Source organism: Phycodurus eques, chromosome 2 (assembly GCF_024500275.1).
Source record: "Phycodurus eques isolate BA_2022a chromosome 2, UOR_Pequ_1.1, whole genome shotgun sequence".
NCBI lineage: Eukaryota > Metazoa > Chordata > Actinopteri > Syngnathiformes > Syngnathidae > Phycodurus > Phycodurus eques.
In genome coordinates this window covers 41,639,482-41,654,928 of record NC_084526.1, presented here as the reverse complement: position 1 = coordinate 41,654,928, position 15,447 = coordinate 41,639,482, and the positions used below count along the sequence as shown (strand labels likewise).

Here is a 15,447-nt window from a genome sequence, read left to right as displayed (position 1 = left end):
TCTTTTTTTTAACATCTCAAAGGAGGTTCCAAATTGTGGAAAATCAAGCTGTGGCCCTGTCTACTGAATATAGTAAAACCTCACTTGGGCCTACTCATAATAACTCATGGGAACAGAGGTGTTCCTATAGTTCTTATAGACCTATAGTGGGGGAGGAGGGGCTCATGCTGGACTCCAAAGTACGTCAGTAATTTTAGCCACATCCCAAAATCAGACAGAAATTATATATATATATATATATATATATATATATAATAAAATCTGTTTCACGCTTTTTCCTCCACAAATGAGTACTGCAAAATTCTCAGTATTTGCATGTATTCAGCAATTTTCTTCAAATATATATGATGTATCTCGAAACAAATCTCTGAATTCACTTTACATGGTCTTAAAGTACAATGTAAATACTTTGGCCACCGCTGGAGAACAATGTGCAGTACCTCACGGGTTTGGCTGTTTGACAAAAGCATCTGCTTCCAATGACTCTCAGGTGGCCGCGACGCCTCTATGAGGTAACAGATCTGATATACAATACAATACAATTGAAGACGGCCTTTGTGTCTGCTATCTTTCTACCCCTTCCTCACATGAAATAACATTTGCCGTAGGAACCCCTCGTCGCGCACGGCATAATTACTGGCCAGCAGGAAGCGTGGAGCTTTTTGGGTTAATTCGAGTTTCCGTGTGGGAAATGGTGTACTGGACTGGACGAAGTAGGAGGGAGACCTGTGCGTCATGCTGACAAAGGGGTTTTCCATGTTGTTATAACAGTGGGATTATTGTTTCACTGTTCAACTCGTTAACTCAGTATCACTCCAATCAGGGCATTTCATATGAGGTCATTTTTTTCAGGTCAAGTCTAATTTTGGACCCCTTATGCCCAGGTTATGTCGTGGTTCATCGTTTGCTGCATCGTTATGGCACAGTTTTTGTAACTGATTTTTTTTTTTTTAGGGATTTTTACAGTACGTAGCATAATTTAAAACTAATAATTTAAAAACTGGGTAATAATCATTATTCCCACAGAGCAGAGAGAGAATACTATGCCTGTGTGTAATATGCCTGTGACTCTCGTTGTGTGCTACAGTATATTTGTATGTGTTGCTGCTCCATTTGTTAAATTAGCAGTTGTTTCAAGGTTTATAATTACCATCACATCTACGCTAATTTCCGTCAGCCCGTTCATTGTGTTTCGGATTATTTTTCAGCATTATGCGATAGACTTTAATTAGACAAAATGATGTGGTTTGGTGGAACATTTTGCCATTTACAATGTGTAATTCTCTATGCTTTGCTTCTTATTTGGACTCTGCGCAAGCCAGTCTTCTTTTCATTTCCCCAACGTGATGTTATGCAATTTGTTGGCAGTGAGAGAGTGAAAACAGGCGCTGAGGAATACTTTCTAATACGTTTAAATGTGTTTTAGCTGTGTGTGGGGGTAAAACTGTATATAAATATAATATTTTATACAGTATGGTCTCTTTATGTCAGAAATTTTCACCTATCGCGATTGGGTCTGGAACATATCCCCTGGATTTGTCAGTCAGTCGGGTTTAAGTAACTAGCAAGGGGGATGGGGGGAATTTCTTACAGACAGGGCTTCATGTATGAGGGAGTGGTAAACATTTGGAATTTAACATCCATCTGCTTTGGGGATTGCGCTGATTGTAGGTTAGTCACCATCATTTATCAAACTATACTAACACACACACAAACACACAGGCCCGCAGACTGTATCTACTAGTGCACTGAATTGTCTTAGTAGTAGTAGACAAAAAGGATAGCAAGTACATGGCCCTTAAGATGGATATTAGATATTACTCAAATGGCTATTCTATACACAATGACACAACTGTTAAGACTTTTACCTGGATCCTCTTACTGGATAGTGTTGAACCCCCCCCACCACCACCACCCACATAAAGTGTGATCAAACTGTGGAAGAATTGTGTGAAACCCCCCTTCGACTCGCTTAGCTGAAATTACGGTAAGATACAGTGAACATGTCCACGGGGAATGGAGATAATGAACTGCAGTAGATTGCGAACCGATGACATGAGGACTGGTCTGGGATTGTGTGTGAATGTGTGTGCTGTCGAGCGTGTGTGCCAGTGAGACTGAAAGTGAGGTTTGACACTTCATAAACCGCTTTTTGCAAGCGGTCAATTTTTGCCGCATCGTACATTTTCTTTGAGCACAGTGGTTCGTAACCTTGTCGGAGGTACGGAACCCTGCCAGTTTCATCTGGAGTTGATCCGAGTCGATTGAGTCGAGTCCTCCGTTGAACCCCAGCGACTGCCTCGTCGAACCCAGGTTAAGAAGCGGTGTTTTAGCAGGATGTAAAACGTGAACATCATCATCCATCTGGAACATGTTCTGTGCTCTGAAACCCATAAGAGCAGTTTATTTGGCCATAAAAGGACTCAGACTTAAGAACATTTTATATATTCTGATTGACTATTAGTTTGTAACATTGTATAGTGAACCTCACGATAATAGAAAAAAAAAAAACGCAATATATTTTTTGATAGTTGAACCCCTCCCAAGCACTTTAAACACATTTACATTCATAAAAACAAAGTATTCCCAAGCACCAGTTGTCACTGTCTCGCCGTCCAAAAATGGGAGACTATTGTATTACATCACTTTCAGGAAATGAAAAGAAGACTCACTCGTAGAGTTGTCTAATTAAGATGCACAGCATGCTTGCTTCAAGCTGTTTGTCACCTTCACTTCCCAAAAAGTAGTTTTAAAACATTGGTGGGGGATTTTGAGGCTAGCTATGCTTGTTTTACGAAATCTTTCCATGTCAATTTTTCTAGTTTAATTGGAAGATAATTTTGCTTAAATATTATATATTCCTCATTTTATTACCTTTTTCCTTGTTTTTTTGCAGTGTAACTATGTTTACCTTTTAAGTTTTAAGACCTAATTTCCTTACTTTTTTCTTGTTTTTTAAAAAACAATGCAGAGAACAAATTTTGGATAAAAGGACAATAAAAGGTGATTCTTCCAAGCCCATTTTTTTTTTTTTGCATATACAGTGTATATAAAAAGTCTTCACACCCCTGTTCAATTGCCAGGTTCGTGTGATATCCATCCATCCATTTTCTATCTTGCTTATCCTCACTCGTTGCAGGTGAGTTGGTCCCTATCCCAGCTGACTTTGGGAGAGAGGTGGTGTACTTTCTTGACTGATCACATTCACACACAATTTAGAGTCTTCACTTAACCCAAGAAACATGTTTTTGGAATGTGGGACGCAGCTCCCAGGAGAAAAATCGAAGCAAACTCCACTCAGGAAGGTCGTAGCCCGGATTCAAACCCCCGACTTCAGAGCTGTGATGCGAATGTGCTAACCACTCCTCTAACCCTGTACAATTTAATTGAAAAAAACATTTCTTTACAGCTGAAGTAACTGAGATGTTGTTGCATAAGTGTGCACACCCTCTTATAACTGGGGATGTGGCTGTGTTCAGAATAAACCAATCACATTCATGTTAACGGAGAGTCAGCACACACCTGCTGTCACTTAAAGTGCCTCTGATTAATGCCAAATAAAGGTCAGCTGTTCTATATCGACTTTTCCTGACATTTTTGTTGTCACATCTTACAGCACAAAAAGCTTCCTCGGTATCAGAGGGATCTCATTGTTCAAAGGTATCTGTCAGGAGAAGGGTACAAAATAATTTCCAAGGCATTAAATATACCACGGAACATGGTGAAGACAGTAGGTTTATTTATGTAGTGTTAAAAAAAAAAAAAAACAGACAAGGAAACATCCGGATGTATTGTAGCTTATGATCAGGAAGAGGAACAGGATAGGTGGAGGCTTAAGTAGAAGTGTGACACGAGAGTGAGGGAATGAGGCTGTGTGTACATTTTAATGTTCAAATGTCAGACATGCTCTTATGGGACCGAGGGAGCAGGCGCGGCTCTTTCTGCTGGACCTTTGGCCTGGTCATTTGAGTGTTTTCATCACAGGAAAAAAAAGTTTTTTTTTGTTTTTTTTGGGGGGGGTGGGGGGGTTGCTTCAGATGTACTGAAAATGGTTATTTTTCACTGACAGATAAAAACAATGGGCCTCATTCAACAACACTCCTGACAGACAAAATGGTTCTTAAATTCTCGATAATTATGCATTATCTCGTCTATTATTCTATTCTTACATTCCAGACGATTATAGAAGGTTTTGGAAATAAGGAATGTGCACCCAACAACTTACTTACACAATGAATCAGTGCTGGCTCGGTGGAACAAGTTTGAGTTGAAATATTTATATTACATTTAAAACATTTTCATTGGTACATCTCCCACTGTCTTTTTAAAATTGAGGTGAGAGTTCCAGCAAAAAATATTGAAGCATCTCATCATCCTTGATGCAACAAAAAAATTATAGCTCTCGACTGACATTTTATAAACTCCCAAATTACTTTACCTATAAAAAGTTAAGGTTACTGGGCTTTCGGGTCAACTATATGGATAACCCTAAAAGGCACTATAACATTTACAAGTACCGGTAAACTAATTTGACCGTCTCTAAACTTTTGAATCCATATAACATTACAATGAGCTGAATGGCAAATTCACGTTTGACCCGTGAAAATCTCCGAGGTCATCCTTTTGCGATACCTTTCTGTGACTCTCCTAGTCTCTCGGTATCTGTGTTGCCGCCTGCAGATGAAACTCAAGATACTGTTGATCAATTGTTAGGTGTCTTGGTCTCATGACGTCAAAATGTGAACAGCATGATGAAGAGTGTTGAAACACCAATTCGAATTGAGCCAGGAAATATGTTGGTCCAATCACAGATCAAACACCTTTTGTTTTACACGTCAGACAATTATTACACAGTATGAGTCGAGGCGAAAATCAGATCTTCTGATTTGTCTCATATTGTTGTTAGACTGACCTCAGTTTGGCAAGGAAGAAATGTAATTATCCTCGAAGTGACTATCCATTTTATAACAATAGATTTCCTTCAAAAAGTGTGGGACTTGGTGTGATTGAGTGTGGGTCTGGGTGGGTCCTCTTTTGGAGGACATTTCTCATACTTAAAACATTTGTTTTAGATTTCAGTGCCATCCGATTGTTTAGAAAATGACCGAGGTCAGGCTGAAGACGCACAAACACAGAAACCAGAGGTAGCGGAAGTACTCAAACAGTCTACTTATAGGGAGATAATAGGACTTTTGTTCAAGAAAAAGAGATACAAGTGGAAGCACTGAGTCAACTCCTTAAGTAAAAGTAAAAAAGTACAGACTCAAAAAGAAAAAAAAAAGGATTTTTACTTTTTCAAAAACAAAACCTGAGTAATAACAAAATGCCACATTTACTGGCACAAGACACAACACATTCACTGCACGAATCATTCATGTAGCCGAAAACATTCAGAAATCCTCTTGAATAAGGAATATCTTGCTGCTGGGTCGTTTGCAGAGGCTGAAAAAAGTAACAAGTACGAAAAGCATACAGATATCTGTTTGAAATCGTAAAACATGAAAATGCAACAGAAAAATACTCAAGTCCAGCTACCTTTAGTACTCCGCCCAGCATAAATTGCACACTAAATGAACCTGCCAGTCATATTATTCTTTTTGGCTTCTTTGGTCTTGAATTTCATTTTTTAACCTATACTGACACAATTTGAACTCCCAGTGATTTGTGTTGTTCTGTTTTCCTGCCTCCATCCTTTCTGAGCGGCCCAGCTGAGGCCCTCTTGTCTTACATCCATCCCAATAATGCACATTCCATCATTGTGCGGTAGGGTCATCTATAGGACAGTGACCCCTCAAGAGTCCAAATAAAAGACACCACAATTTTACTTCCCATGCGCACTGCTAAAGTGCATCAACGATACGCAGAAGTTAAACACAGCCTGTGTATGCGTTTAAGAATATAAACTGCTCATTTAGTTTGGGGCGGAGGGGGGGCGTATAAGATATTATATATCACGCAGAGGCAACCTAAAAGCCCTCAGAGAGCACACAATGAAGACACATGACTGAAACATGACCACAGTTTGAAGGCAGAGTAAAACAAGCAAAGTGCACATCGTAAAAAGAATAAAACAAGCAGGCCGAGAAATGTTAATGGCTCGGTTTTAGTTGGAGTTAACGGCACACATAAAGAATGTTGGGGCCTTTTTAAAACAGCAAATTACTCATTGCTGCATTTTGTCTTGATGCCTCAGTGAAGGTCTTTCTTGTTTCATTTGAGGTAGATACACCTCCTCATCAATCAATCAATCAATCAATCCCCACCGAATATTGATACGATTAAAAAAAATAATAATAATCTATTGTGTGGGCATTCATTTTACTAAACCAATTAGAACGTCTGTAACGGTGTCGTTGGATGAGTTTAGTGTGGAAGAACTTGAAAGCCCTGACCTCAACCCCATCAAACAGAGACTGTGGGAAGGAGGACCTACTCAATATTTGCTTCCATTTTCACTTCTTATGTGTGTACGGTGAAACCACGCATATTCGCAGTTTGGCACAATTCACAAATTAGACAATTAGTGGATTTTTATATTATATATTTTTTATTTTTTTATTTATTTTTATTTATTTTTTGCAGCGCGGGAAGCTATCCTATTCCCTGTTTTTGTGCACAGGTCAAAGAAATGCCTATTCTGTCGTGTATAATATTATGAAATATTACTTTGGGGCCATCTAGTGGCATTTTGGTGCCAAGCAACTATGTTGACCTAGGGGGAGGGCCTTCAATTAGTCTGGTCATAGTATTATCCAAAAGAAAAAAAGTGCTTTGCCACCTTCTTTAGGCATTTCCAAACCTTTTTGGCTGGGTGTAAATTACTCATGGATTTTCGCTCATCATCCCGGCAGGGCTCGGTCTCTATTCCCTACAAATAGCAGGAGAACACCGGAATGTGTCCTGATACTTTTGTACACAGAGTATTTTATAGGATGTTGCATGTTGGATGCTGGTGGGTTCCGAGGTGTTGCCACGTGCTTTACAATGTGTTGTGGTTTTACCCTTTCACTGTTTCTGCAAGAATTTGTGCTTATGTGGTGAAACACAGACAGTTCTCCGGACTGTTTCAATCACCCTCTGTAACACTGTTACCACTGTCCTATTAAAAAAAAATAAAAAATACACACATTTATGTTATGTACACTTTCACACTATTAGCAGCAGTTTCCTTTAACGGACACTGGTAAATCTAAATCAATCAATCAATCTCTATCTATCTATCTATCTATCTATCTATCATTGCAACAATAAGGAACATAATTGCCTAATCAATACTCTGATAATGCCAATTCAATCAAAATGCAATTCGTTCATCAGTGAATGTCTGCCTACAACTCATGAGTAATTTTCTGGTGACGAGAGTCAAACACATTTGACTCTCGTCACCAGACAAAAAAAAAAAAAAAACACCACTCGAGTTTATTGGAAACTCCAGTGGTGTGTTTTTTTTTTTTTTTTTTTTTTTTTTTTATACAGCCTTTCTGTAAGTTTCACTTCAAGACAAATATCGAAAGAAACCGTTGAACATGTTTACAAGGAAGTCTGTTCGGCTGGCATTTGCTTCAGTCATCATCATGAGGGCCCCTCTGCTCCCACTGCTTTTACTACTTACATCTTTAACAGGTCAGTGAATAAATACTAAGATTTCTGCATTATAGTTGATACAAATATACACTACGAACCAAAAGTTAGAGCTGAAATTTCGGGATCAACCTAAAATGTACTGGACTATAACTTTTACAGCTGAACCTTCTCTTACCATAAAGTATTTTTGATAAAGCAACAACTTTAAATGCTTGTGTCACTAATACATTGCTGATACGGGGAGTTTGTTTTTCTTGGAACCACAAGATTTTCAGATGTACAGAAATGAGAATGTGGTTTAAAAAAAAAAACATTAACCCATAAAACATATGACGATCACTCTAGATTGGAGTACAATTTACACAGCGACATTTCTGAGAAGTTGACCATTTATTTGACATTATTTTTAATAATTAGATTTGTCCAGCTCAAGCATCAAAAGTACACTTTTTATGAGCTATTTGTCATATCATATATTTTGCTGTTTGGCACAACGCTGTTATGTAGATACTCAGCCACCTGTACATGTACATTTACAAAAGTACTGAAAATATCCCACACAATTAAATAAAGTTTTTTTTTTTTCAAAACTAATTTAATAATGACAGTAACAGGGTCTGTTACATTTTGTATCAGGAATATAATTATATAGCAAAGCAAAGCAAATTTCTTTATACAGCGCATATTTTCATACACAAGGTGCTTTACATGATTAAAAGCATTTAAAAACAAAGGGGGAAAAAACAGCTTATAAACATTTAAAACAAAGAGAAACAAATAAAAGTGCAATTAAAACAGCGTACAGTGCAAGAAATATCATTTAAAAGTGGAAATGCTCTAGAAAGCATAGAAAAAAAGAAGAGTTTTTAACCTGGATTTAAAAAATGCACACTTGGGGCGGATGTCACTTCTGTTGGCAACTTCTTCCATTTGTGTGCAGCATAATAACTAAATGCTGCTTCACCATCTTTGCTTTGGACTCTTGTGCTCCACTATTTGACCTGAGTCTGTCGATCTCAGAGCCCTACTGGGTTTATATTCCGTTAGCATTTCTTTCATCTATTCGGGACCTAAACCATTTAGTGATTTATAGACCAGTAGCAGAACTTTAAAATCTATTCTAAAGCTCACTGTGAGCCAGTGTAAAGACTTTAGAATTGGCGTAATATGCTCTGACGGCTTTGTTTTGGTCGGAACCCGAGCTCCAGCATTCTGAATGAGCTGCAGCTGTTTAATGCTTTTTGGGGAGTCCAGTCAGAAGACCATTACAATAGTCCAGTCTAGTTGAGATAAAAGCATGGATGAGCTTCTCCTGGTCTGCTTGGTACATGCTAGCCTTCACTCTGGATTTCTTCAGATAGTAGAAGACAGTTGTAGAAATTGATTTGCTATGACTGTTGATTGAAAGTCAGGTGGGAATCGATCGGTACACTAAGGTTTCGGACTTGGTCTTTGCTCTTTAAAGAGAGTGACTCCTGGTATTTACTAACAGCAATCCTCTTTTCTTTATTCCCAAAAACAATGATCTCAGTTTTGTTGTGGTTTAATTGATGACAATTTTGCCATACCATACGATAATTATATACTATATATAGCCTACTATAACAATAATTTGTCAATGTTTGTGTTTCTGTAGTTTATGCTTGGTTTGTTAAAATTTCATGCGGGGGGGGGGGCAAAAATGTCCTCTAATTCTGGAATGACCCGTTGAAAGGTTCCACTGAGGAATGAACAAATTTATAATCCACAGGTGTGTGTGTGGCGAGTCTTCCTCTGGAAATATATGTCAAGGCAGGTGAGATGGTGGTGCTGGAGTGTCCTCAACAGGCAGGATCTCGTCATGACCGTTGCCCAGTAATGTGGACCAGTGAGAACAAGCTGCAGATGGACCGGAGCAGCATGTCACCGGCAGAACAGAGAGAGACAGGTCTACTGTGTCTTGGCAGGAGCCTTTTTATTCTCACCGCGTCAGTAAGCCACGAGGGCAACTACTTGTGCTCACAAAGGTCAATTAGAGTCCGAACTATTGTGATGAACTCGAACAGAGATTGTGAAAAGTTCTTTTGGTTGAATGCACAAAATTCCCACACACTCCAAACTTCCTCTTCACATGACAGGAATGTGAGCGGCCAATCCTGGTTCAGGCTGACCGTGTATACCACACTGAGCAGGGAGTTGAAGGACAGGACTCAGTACTTGCAGGAATGTTACACGCAAGAGTCCTGCCTTTTGAACTGTCCAGAAGACAACATCCCGAACCCGAATAATCCCAACTTTACTGCCTACGACATTATATGGCGCAAGGTATTAGAACCGTTTCCCCCAGGGTTTTCCATAATTTGAATGAATGGAATTAAGAAAGAAACTACATCGCATTCTAATTAATCCTGTAGGAGGGTGAGTCAACGCAGGAGGTTGACAGCTCCTTCTCAAGTGCAGTAGACACAGACCATGGTGTCTACACTTGCACCAGGCCTTACCTGTATGATGGTCAAATCTACAACATGAGCTTCACGGTGGTGTTGGACATCCGGCCTAGTCAGCGTAAGGCCACCAAAAAAATATTTGCCCCTTTCCTGACTTCAGATTTTTATTTTATTTTTTGGGGCAAATTTATCACACTTAAACATTTCAGATTATACAGCCAATTTTAATATCTCACCAGGACAAACCAAGGGAATATGAAATGTCCATTTAATAAGGGGGGGGGGCAAATCCAAATCTGACCCAGGCCTAATTAACGCCAGTTGTGTTTGTACCTGTCAGTAAAAAGTGAAGTAGGCTACAAGATCTCAAAAAGCAACGCATCATGCCACGATCCAAAGAAATTCAACAGCACGACAGTAAATTAAATCCATATTAGCCTGGAAAAGGCTCATTATACGTTTGCCAAAAACATCTTGATGATCCCCAAGACCTTTTGGGAAATATTCTGTTGACTGACGAAAGATGAAATTCACCTTTTGGCACGTGGGCAGTCCATTGCATCTGACCTACGAATAACAGCATTTGATCAATAGAACACCATGCATCAAGCAAACAGGGTGGTGGCGGTGTAATGGTCTAGGTTTGCGTTTCTATTTCAGGACTTGGACAACTGTGATTAATCAAATACAAAATCTGCTACTTGGTCTACCAGGGCCAAGATTGCTCCACGGGGGTGCAAAAGACTCATCACCAGTTTAGCCCAAACCCCACCCCCCAAAAAATTCAGAAGTCAGGAAGAGGGCAAATGCTTTTCCATGGCACTGGTAGAGGCTGAAGCTACAAATATTGAACGTTCTTGTGTTTTCACAGCAAACGTGAACAAACACACTGTGATATCATCCCCGCAGCCAAATACAACCATTTTTGTGGATGTCGGTAAGCATCACGCTTCCATTCCTTCCATCCATTTTCTACTGCTTATTCTGTTCAGGGTCACGGTCAGCTGGTGTTGATCCCAGTTGACTATAGTCAATTGGAATGGTCATTAGTCAATTGCAATGCTAAAACTGAAAACTATAAACTGATTATTATTTTATTTTTTTCCCCCCCAAAAAACTCTTGCTGTTTCAGGCTCACCGTTTGTGACTGAATGTGTAGCTGTCTTTTACTCAGACTTCACTCCATTGTTTTGGCTGAGCGGGAACACATTTGTGGAAATGAATGACTCCTTCCCAGTATTCAGCAACTACACGTGGTAAACCATCGACACGGTCAACATGCAAACAATAATGAACAAATATCAACTTGTCTCCTAATCTTCCTGCTCTGATGTCATTTTCCAGTGAAAACGTGACTGAAGGAGTAAAAAAAACAGTATATCTGGTGTTCAAAGAAGTAACGGAGGAAAATGTATTCACTAATTACACCTGCAAAATGGAATCCATCTCGGACAACTCAAGCTTTGTCACCATCACCTTGGCCAAAAGAGGTAAGAGTGTTAGTATACTGTGTGTGTTCATGTTTAATTCATGCTAAAAATGTTTCAAATTGCAAACTATTGCCAAGCATTGACCAAAGAAAAAGTCCTGTCCTCTCTTCCGACATCAAATGAATTGGTTTTAACTAGAAATGACACAAGTGGCAAAAGACTGTAAGAAGTTACAATACAGGAATGGTACAGTAATCATTAAAAAATATAATAATCATTTAATTGTATTATGATGCCGATGATGTACTCAAGACATATCCCATGTTCTAAAGATTACTGATAAGAAGGTTTTCAAACTTTTTACACCAAGTACTGTACCACCTAAAAAAAACTCCCAAGTACCATTTTTTTTTTTTTTATCACCAACATTAAAATGCAGAAGTTTTGTGTGCCCCAACCGGAAATATGTTATGAAACCAGACAACAGAGATGAACGAAACAACTTTACTCATCATTAACTACACTATTTAGCCAGCTAATCTAAAAATAGATATACATTCACTCATTCCGTTTCCATTCCGCTTCTCCTCACGAGGGTCGCGGGCGTGCTGGAGCCTATCGCAGGGCACATATAAACAAACAACCGTTGGCACTCGCATTCACACCTACGGGCAATTTAGAGTCTTCAATTAACCCGCCACGCATGTTTTTGGGATGTGGGAGGAAACGGGAGTGCCCGGAGAAAACACTGGGGAGTGGGGAAAAAAAGTCCCACGCAGTACTTTTCAGTACTGTCGTCTGTACTTTTGCCTATATGACAAGCCGACAGACTTTCCGTGCGACGTCTCACGACGCGACTCGGGCAAGGGGCACACAATTTATAGGAATACTGCATCCAATGGAAAAGCTTGTGCCGTGTCACTGAAACATATGAATATATAACGCATATAGTGCAATTATTCCAACACGTCGGTGGAATGTGCTGACCATCAGCAGTGGTGGGGCGACGCCCTAGTGCCTACAATTGATCAGCCACCACTGTTCAATGTTGTTATCTGTCTACAATATTTCTGTATTGGGCGTCTTATTTGTCCTTTCAGTTCGACCTTTCCACATTTCTGTGGCAGTCTGCCCTTTGGTTATCATGGCAGTCATGGCTGCCATTGTCATAGTCTATGTCAAATTCCAAATTGAAATCACTCTCTTCCTGCGAGATACTATGGGCTGCCACAGAAGAACCTCAGGTGAGAGTCAGTCACCTGCCGGCTTCTTTGTTCAGTTTTTGAAAAAAAGCACGATGTACTATGGGGATTCTCCAATAGTACTGTAGTACCTTGGCAACAAATCATTTTAAAAATGGTTTTCTTTCAGATGGGAAGATCTATGATGTGTTTCTGATGTGTTATAAGAGCGATAGAGTCACAGGATTGAATCCATGTGATACAATGTGGCTGGTGAATGTTCTGGAAGAGAATTTGGGTTATAAACTCTGCCTCTATGATCGTGACGTGCAACCGGGAAAAGGTATTCGATTTGAACACAATCGCAATATTGCGAGTCCAATAAACTCACCTAAAGTAACGTTTTGAGGGTTTATTGCAGCTCTGTCCGAGGCGTTGCTGGACTGCATAGAACAAAGCCAATCGGTGGTCCTGGTACCTTCCCCTGTGGCTCACAGTCTGGAGTCTGGCTTGTTGAGTGCCATCCATGCAGCCCTCGTGGAACGGAAAACAAGCTTGGTTATCATCAAACCTGAGAGTGCAGAAGAAGCTAAATGGGGTTCGCTACCAGAAGCCTTCCGGCTCCTCGACAAGACTGGCCACTGTGTCACGTGGGAGGGCTTAAACGCCCTGCCGCCTTCCGCTTCCTTCTGGAAGAAGCTCCGCTATCACCTCCCAGCAGTATGCACTGGCACCAAGGCTTTTCCCTTAGATGCTCGTCTGTCTTAACGTGTCCTCGACAGCCTTAACCTCAAGTCCACCTGCACACAATCCGATGCGATCCTGAGATCATGCTCGGTTTTCTTTGTCATAGAACTTTGAAGTGACGGCAAACTACAGTGGCAACTGTACTTATGAGTTTAACTTGTCACTCAATTTACTCTGATCTCAAATCAGTATTCCCTATTGAAATGACTTGAAATTCTATTAATCAGCCACCCGAAATCACCGCAATTTTCTAATGAAGAAACATAGCACTGTATTGTAAACCATACATATAAGAAAGATAATAAATCATAGTAAGAGAATGTCAAGAATAATAAAGTTTGATTTAATAAAGTGTAATGAAGCCAAAAGCCACACATTGTCGTATCCGTGTGTTGACGTGTGCCTTTAAGGGGCGTGGACTAACGAGTGACATCAGGACCTCTGACTCAAGGGCCGGCGGACCATTTACACCGAAGTTAGTTCCGTATGAGTTTTCATTTTGTGTTTGTGTGTTTGACTGAGAGTGCAAACCCTGTAAACCTCCCCCAAAAACGATTTATAATTCCCTGCAGAAACCACAGGACGGAAGCAAAGCACTACTTGTTTCCTAAATTACATCTCTCAACTCTCTTTAACATAGCTCCTTGGCACCAAGATGCCACAAGATGGTGACAAAGGATGGCTTTTGTTTAAATAAAGTTCCTCAGTTCACTTCAACATAGTTCCTTGTCACCAAGGTGGCACAAGATGGCCTTAGCACAAAAACAGTGATTAGGTGATTTTTGTATTTTTATTTTATTTTTTTTAAACAACCCTTATGTATGGTGGGGGCTAGTTTTAAGACCTCCCACACGATTTAAACACATACAATTATTAAAACACATTTAAACTTATTTAAACACACTTTTTTAAAAGTATTCCTTAGTTCACACTTGTGCAAATAATAAGCACTCTAAAACTGACACAAAACAAGAAATATAAAAACAAAAAAACATTATATATTTAAATACCAAAATGTTCAACTAAACCATATCATATAGTTTCACAAAAGTCAGCTCGCCAAATGCATGTGATAATTTAAAAAAGCATTTAATATTAACATATTATGTGAAATGCTATTGATGGGCTAAATAAAAATTAGCATAGATGGTACAGTAATTATAAGCATTCAAAACAACTGCTACAATCACGGAGCAGCAACACACACCACAAAAGAGAATTACCGTAATTTCTCGTGTATAATGTGCACCCATATATAATACGCACCCCTCAAAATTCAGGAAAACCCTTCTACCCATGTATAATGCATTTTTACAAATCATGATTTTGCTTCTACCCATATGATAAAAAAAACGACGAATTATCTGCATTTTGTTAGTTTTCTCAAATAATTATTCTGAAGTTAAGCACTTTATTTGAACACATAATACTCTCTTTTTATTTACTTGCTATTATTTTGAAATGCATAGCCCTACTTTTATTGAGTAAATGAGAAAACACAGTTGTGCTCATATGTTTGATTACCCAGGCAGAATTTAGAAGATGTGTACAGTTTTTTTTAAAGAAAACATGAAGGACCAGGCGAAATTATTTATTTATTTGAATGGGATTCAAATTAAACTGTCAAGGATTTCAGAAAAGCCTTATCATTAAACAAAACATAACCATAAAGAAATGAATGATGGTTGCTGTTCAGTCATAACTCGTATTTAAAAAAAATAAATAATAATAATAATATGTATAAGCTCCTCGGTGGCAAGGCCACGGGGGTGGATGAGATTCGCCCAGAGTTCCTAAAGGCTCTGGATGTTATGGGGCTGTCCTGGTTGACTCGCCTCTGCAACATCGCGTGGACATCGGGGACGGTGCCTCTGGATTGGCAGATTGGGGTGGTGGTCCCCCCTTTTAAGAAGGGGGACCAGAGGGTGTGTTCCAACTACAGGGGGATCCCGCTCCTCAGCTTCCCTGGCAAGGTCTATTCAGGGGTGCTGGAGAGGAGGGTCCGTCGGGAAATCGAATCTCAGATTCAGGAAGAGCAGTGCGGTTTTCGTCCCGGCCGTGGAACAGTGGACCAGCTCC

The 15,447-nt window shown here is 39.6% G+C and overlaps 1 protein-coding gene across 2 annotated transcripts; it reads left to right on the top strand.

Moving 5' to 3' along the window:
• Positions 1 to 7,511: 7,511 nt before the first annotated feature.
• LOC133399300 (interleukin-1 receptor-like 1) lies at positions 7,512 to 13,734 on the top strand. Of its 2 annotated transcripts, XM_061670757.1 has the most exons (10): positions 7,512 to 7,623; positions 9,335 to 9,590; positions 9,702 to 9,888; positions 9,978 to 10,128; positions 10,882 to 10,947; positions 11,143 to 11,266; positions 11,355 to 11,500; positions 12,541 to 12,684; positions 12,812 to 12,964; positions 13,043 to 13,734. In XM_061670757.1, the coding sequence occupies exons 1-10, from the start codon at positions 7,527 to 7,529 to the stop codon at positions 13,387 to 13,389; spliced, it is 1,671 nt and encodes a 556-aa protein (XP_061526741.1). In that variant the 5' UTR covers positions 7,512 to 7,526; the 3' UTR covers positions 13,390 to 13,734. The 2 variants fall into 2 exon arrangements, with proteins under 2 accessions (XP_061526741.1, XP_061526742.1); XM_061670758.1 differs by lacking the exon at positions 12,541 to 12,684.
• Positions 13,735 to 15,447: the final 1,713 nt, after the last annotated feature.

What these genes read in the sequence shown, in the direction of transcription:
- LOC133399300 (XM_061670757.1), top strand. Translation starts at nt 7,527, where the DNA reads ATGTTTACAAGGAAGTCTGTTCGGCTGGCATTTGCTTCAGTCATCATC. An exon ending in ACTACTTACATCTTTAACAG is followed by an intron (nt 7,624 to 9,334) that starts GTCAGTGAATAA and finishes TATAATCCACAG; the next exon opens with GTGTGTGTGTGGCGAGTCTT. An exon ending in ACGACATTATATGGCGCAAG is followed by an intron (nt 9,889 to 9,977) that starts GTATTAGAACCG and finishes TTAATCCTGTAG; the next exon opens with GAGGGTGAGTCAACGCAGGA.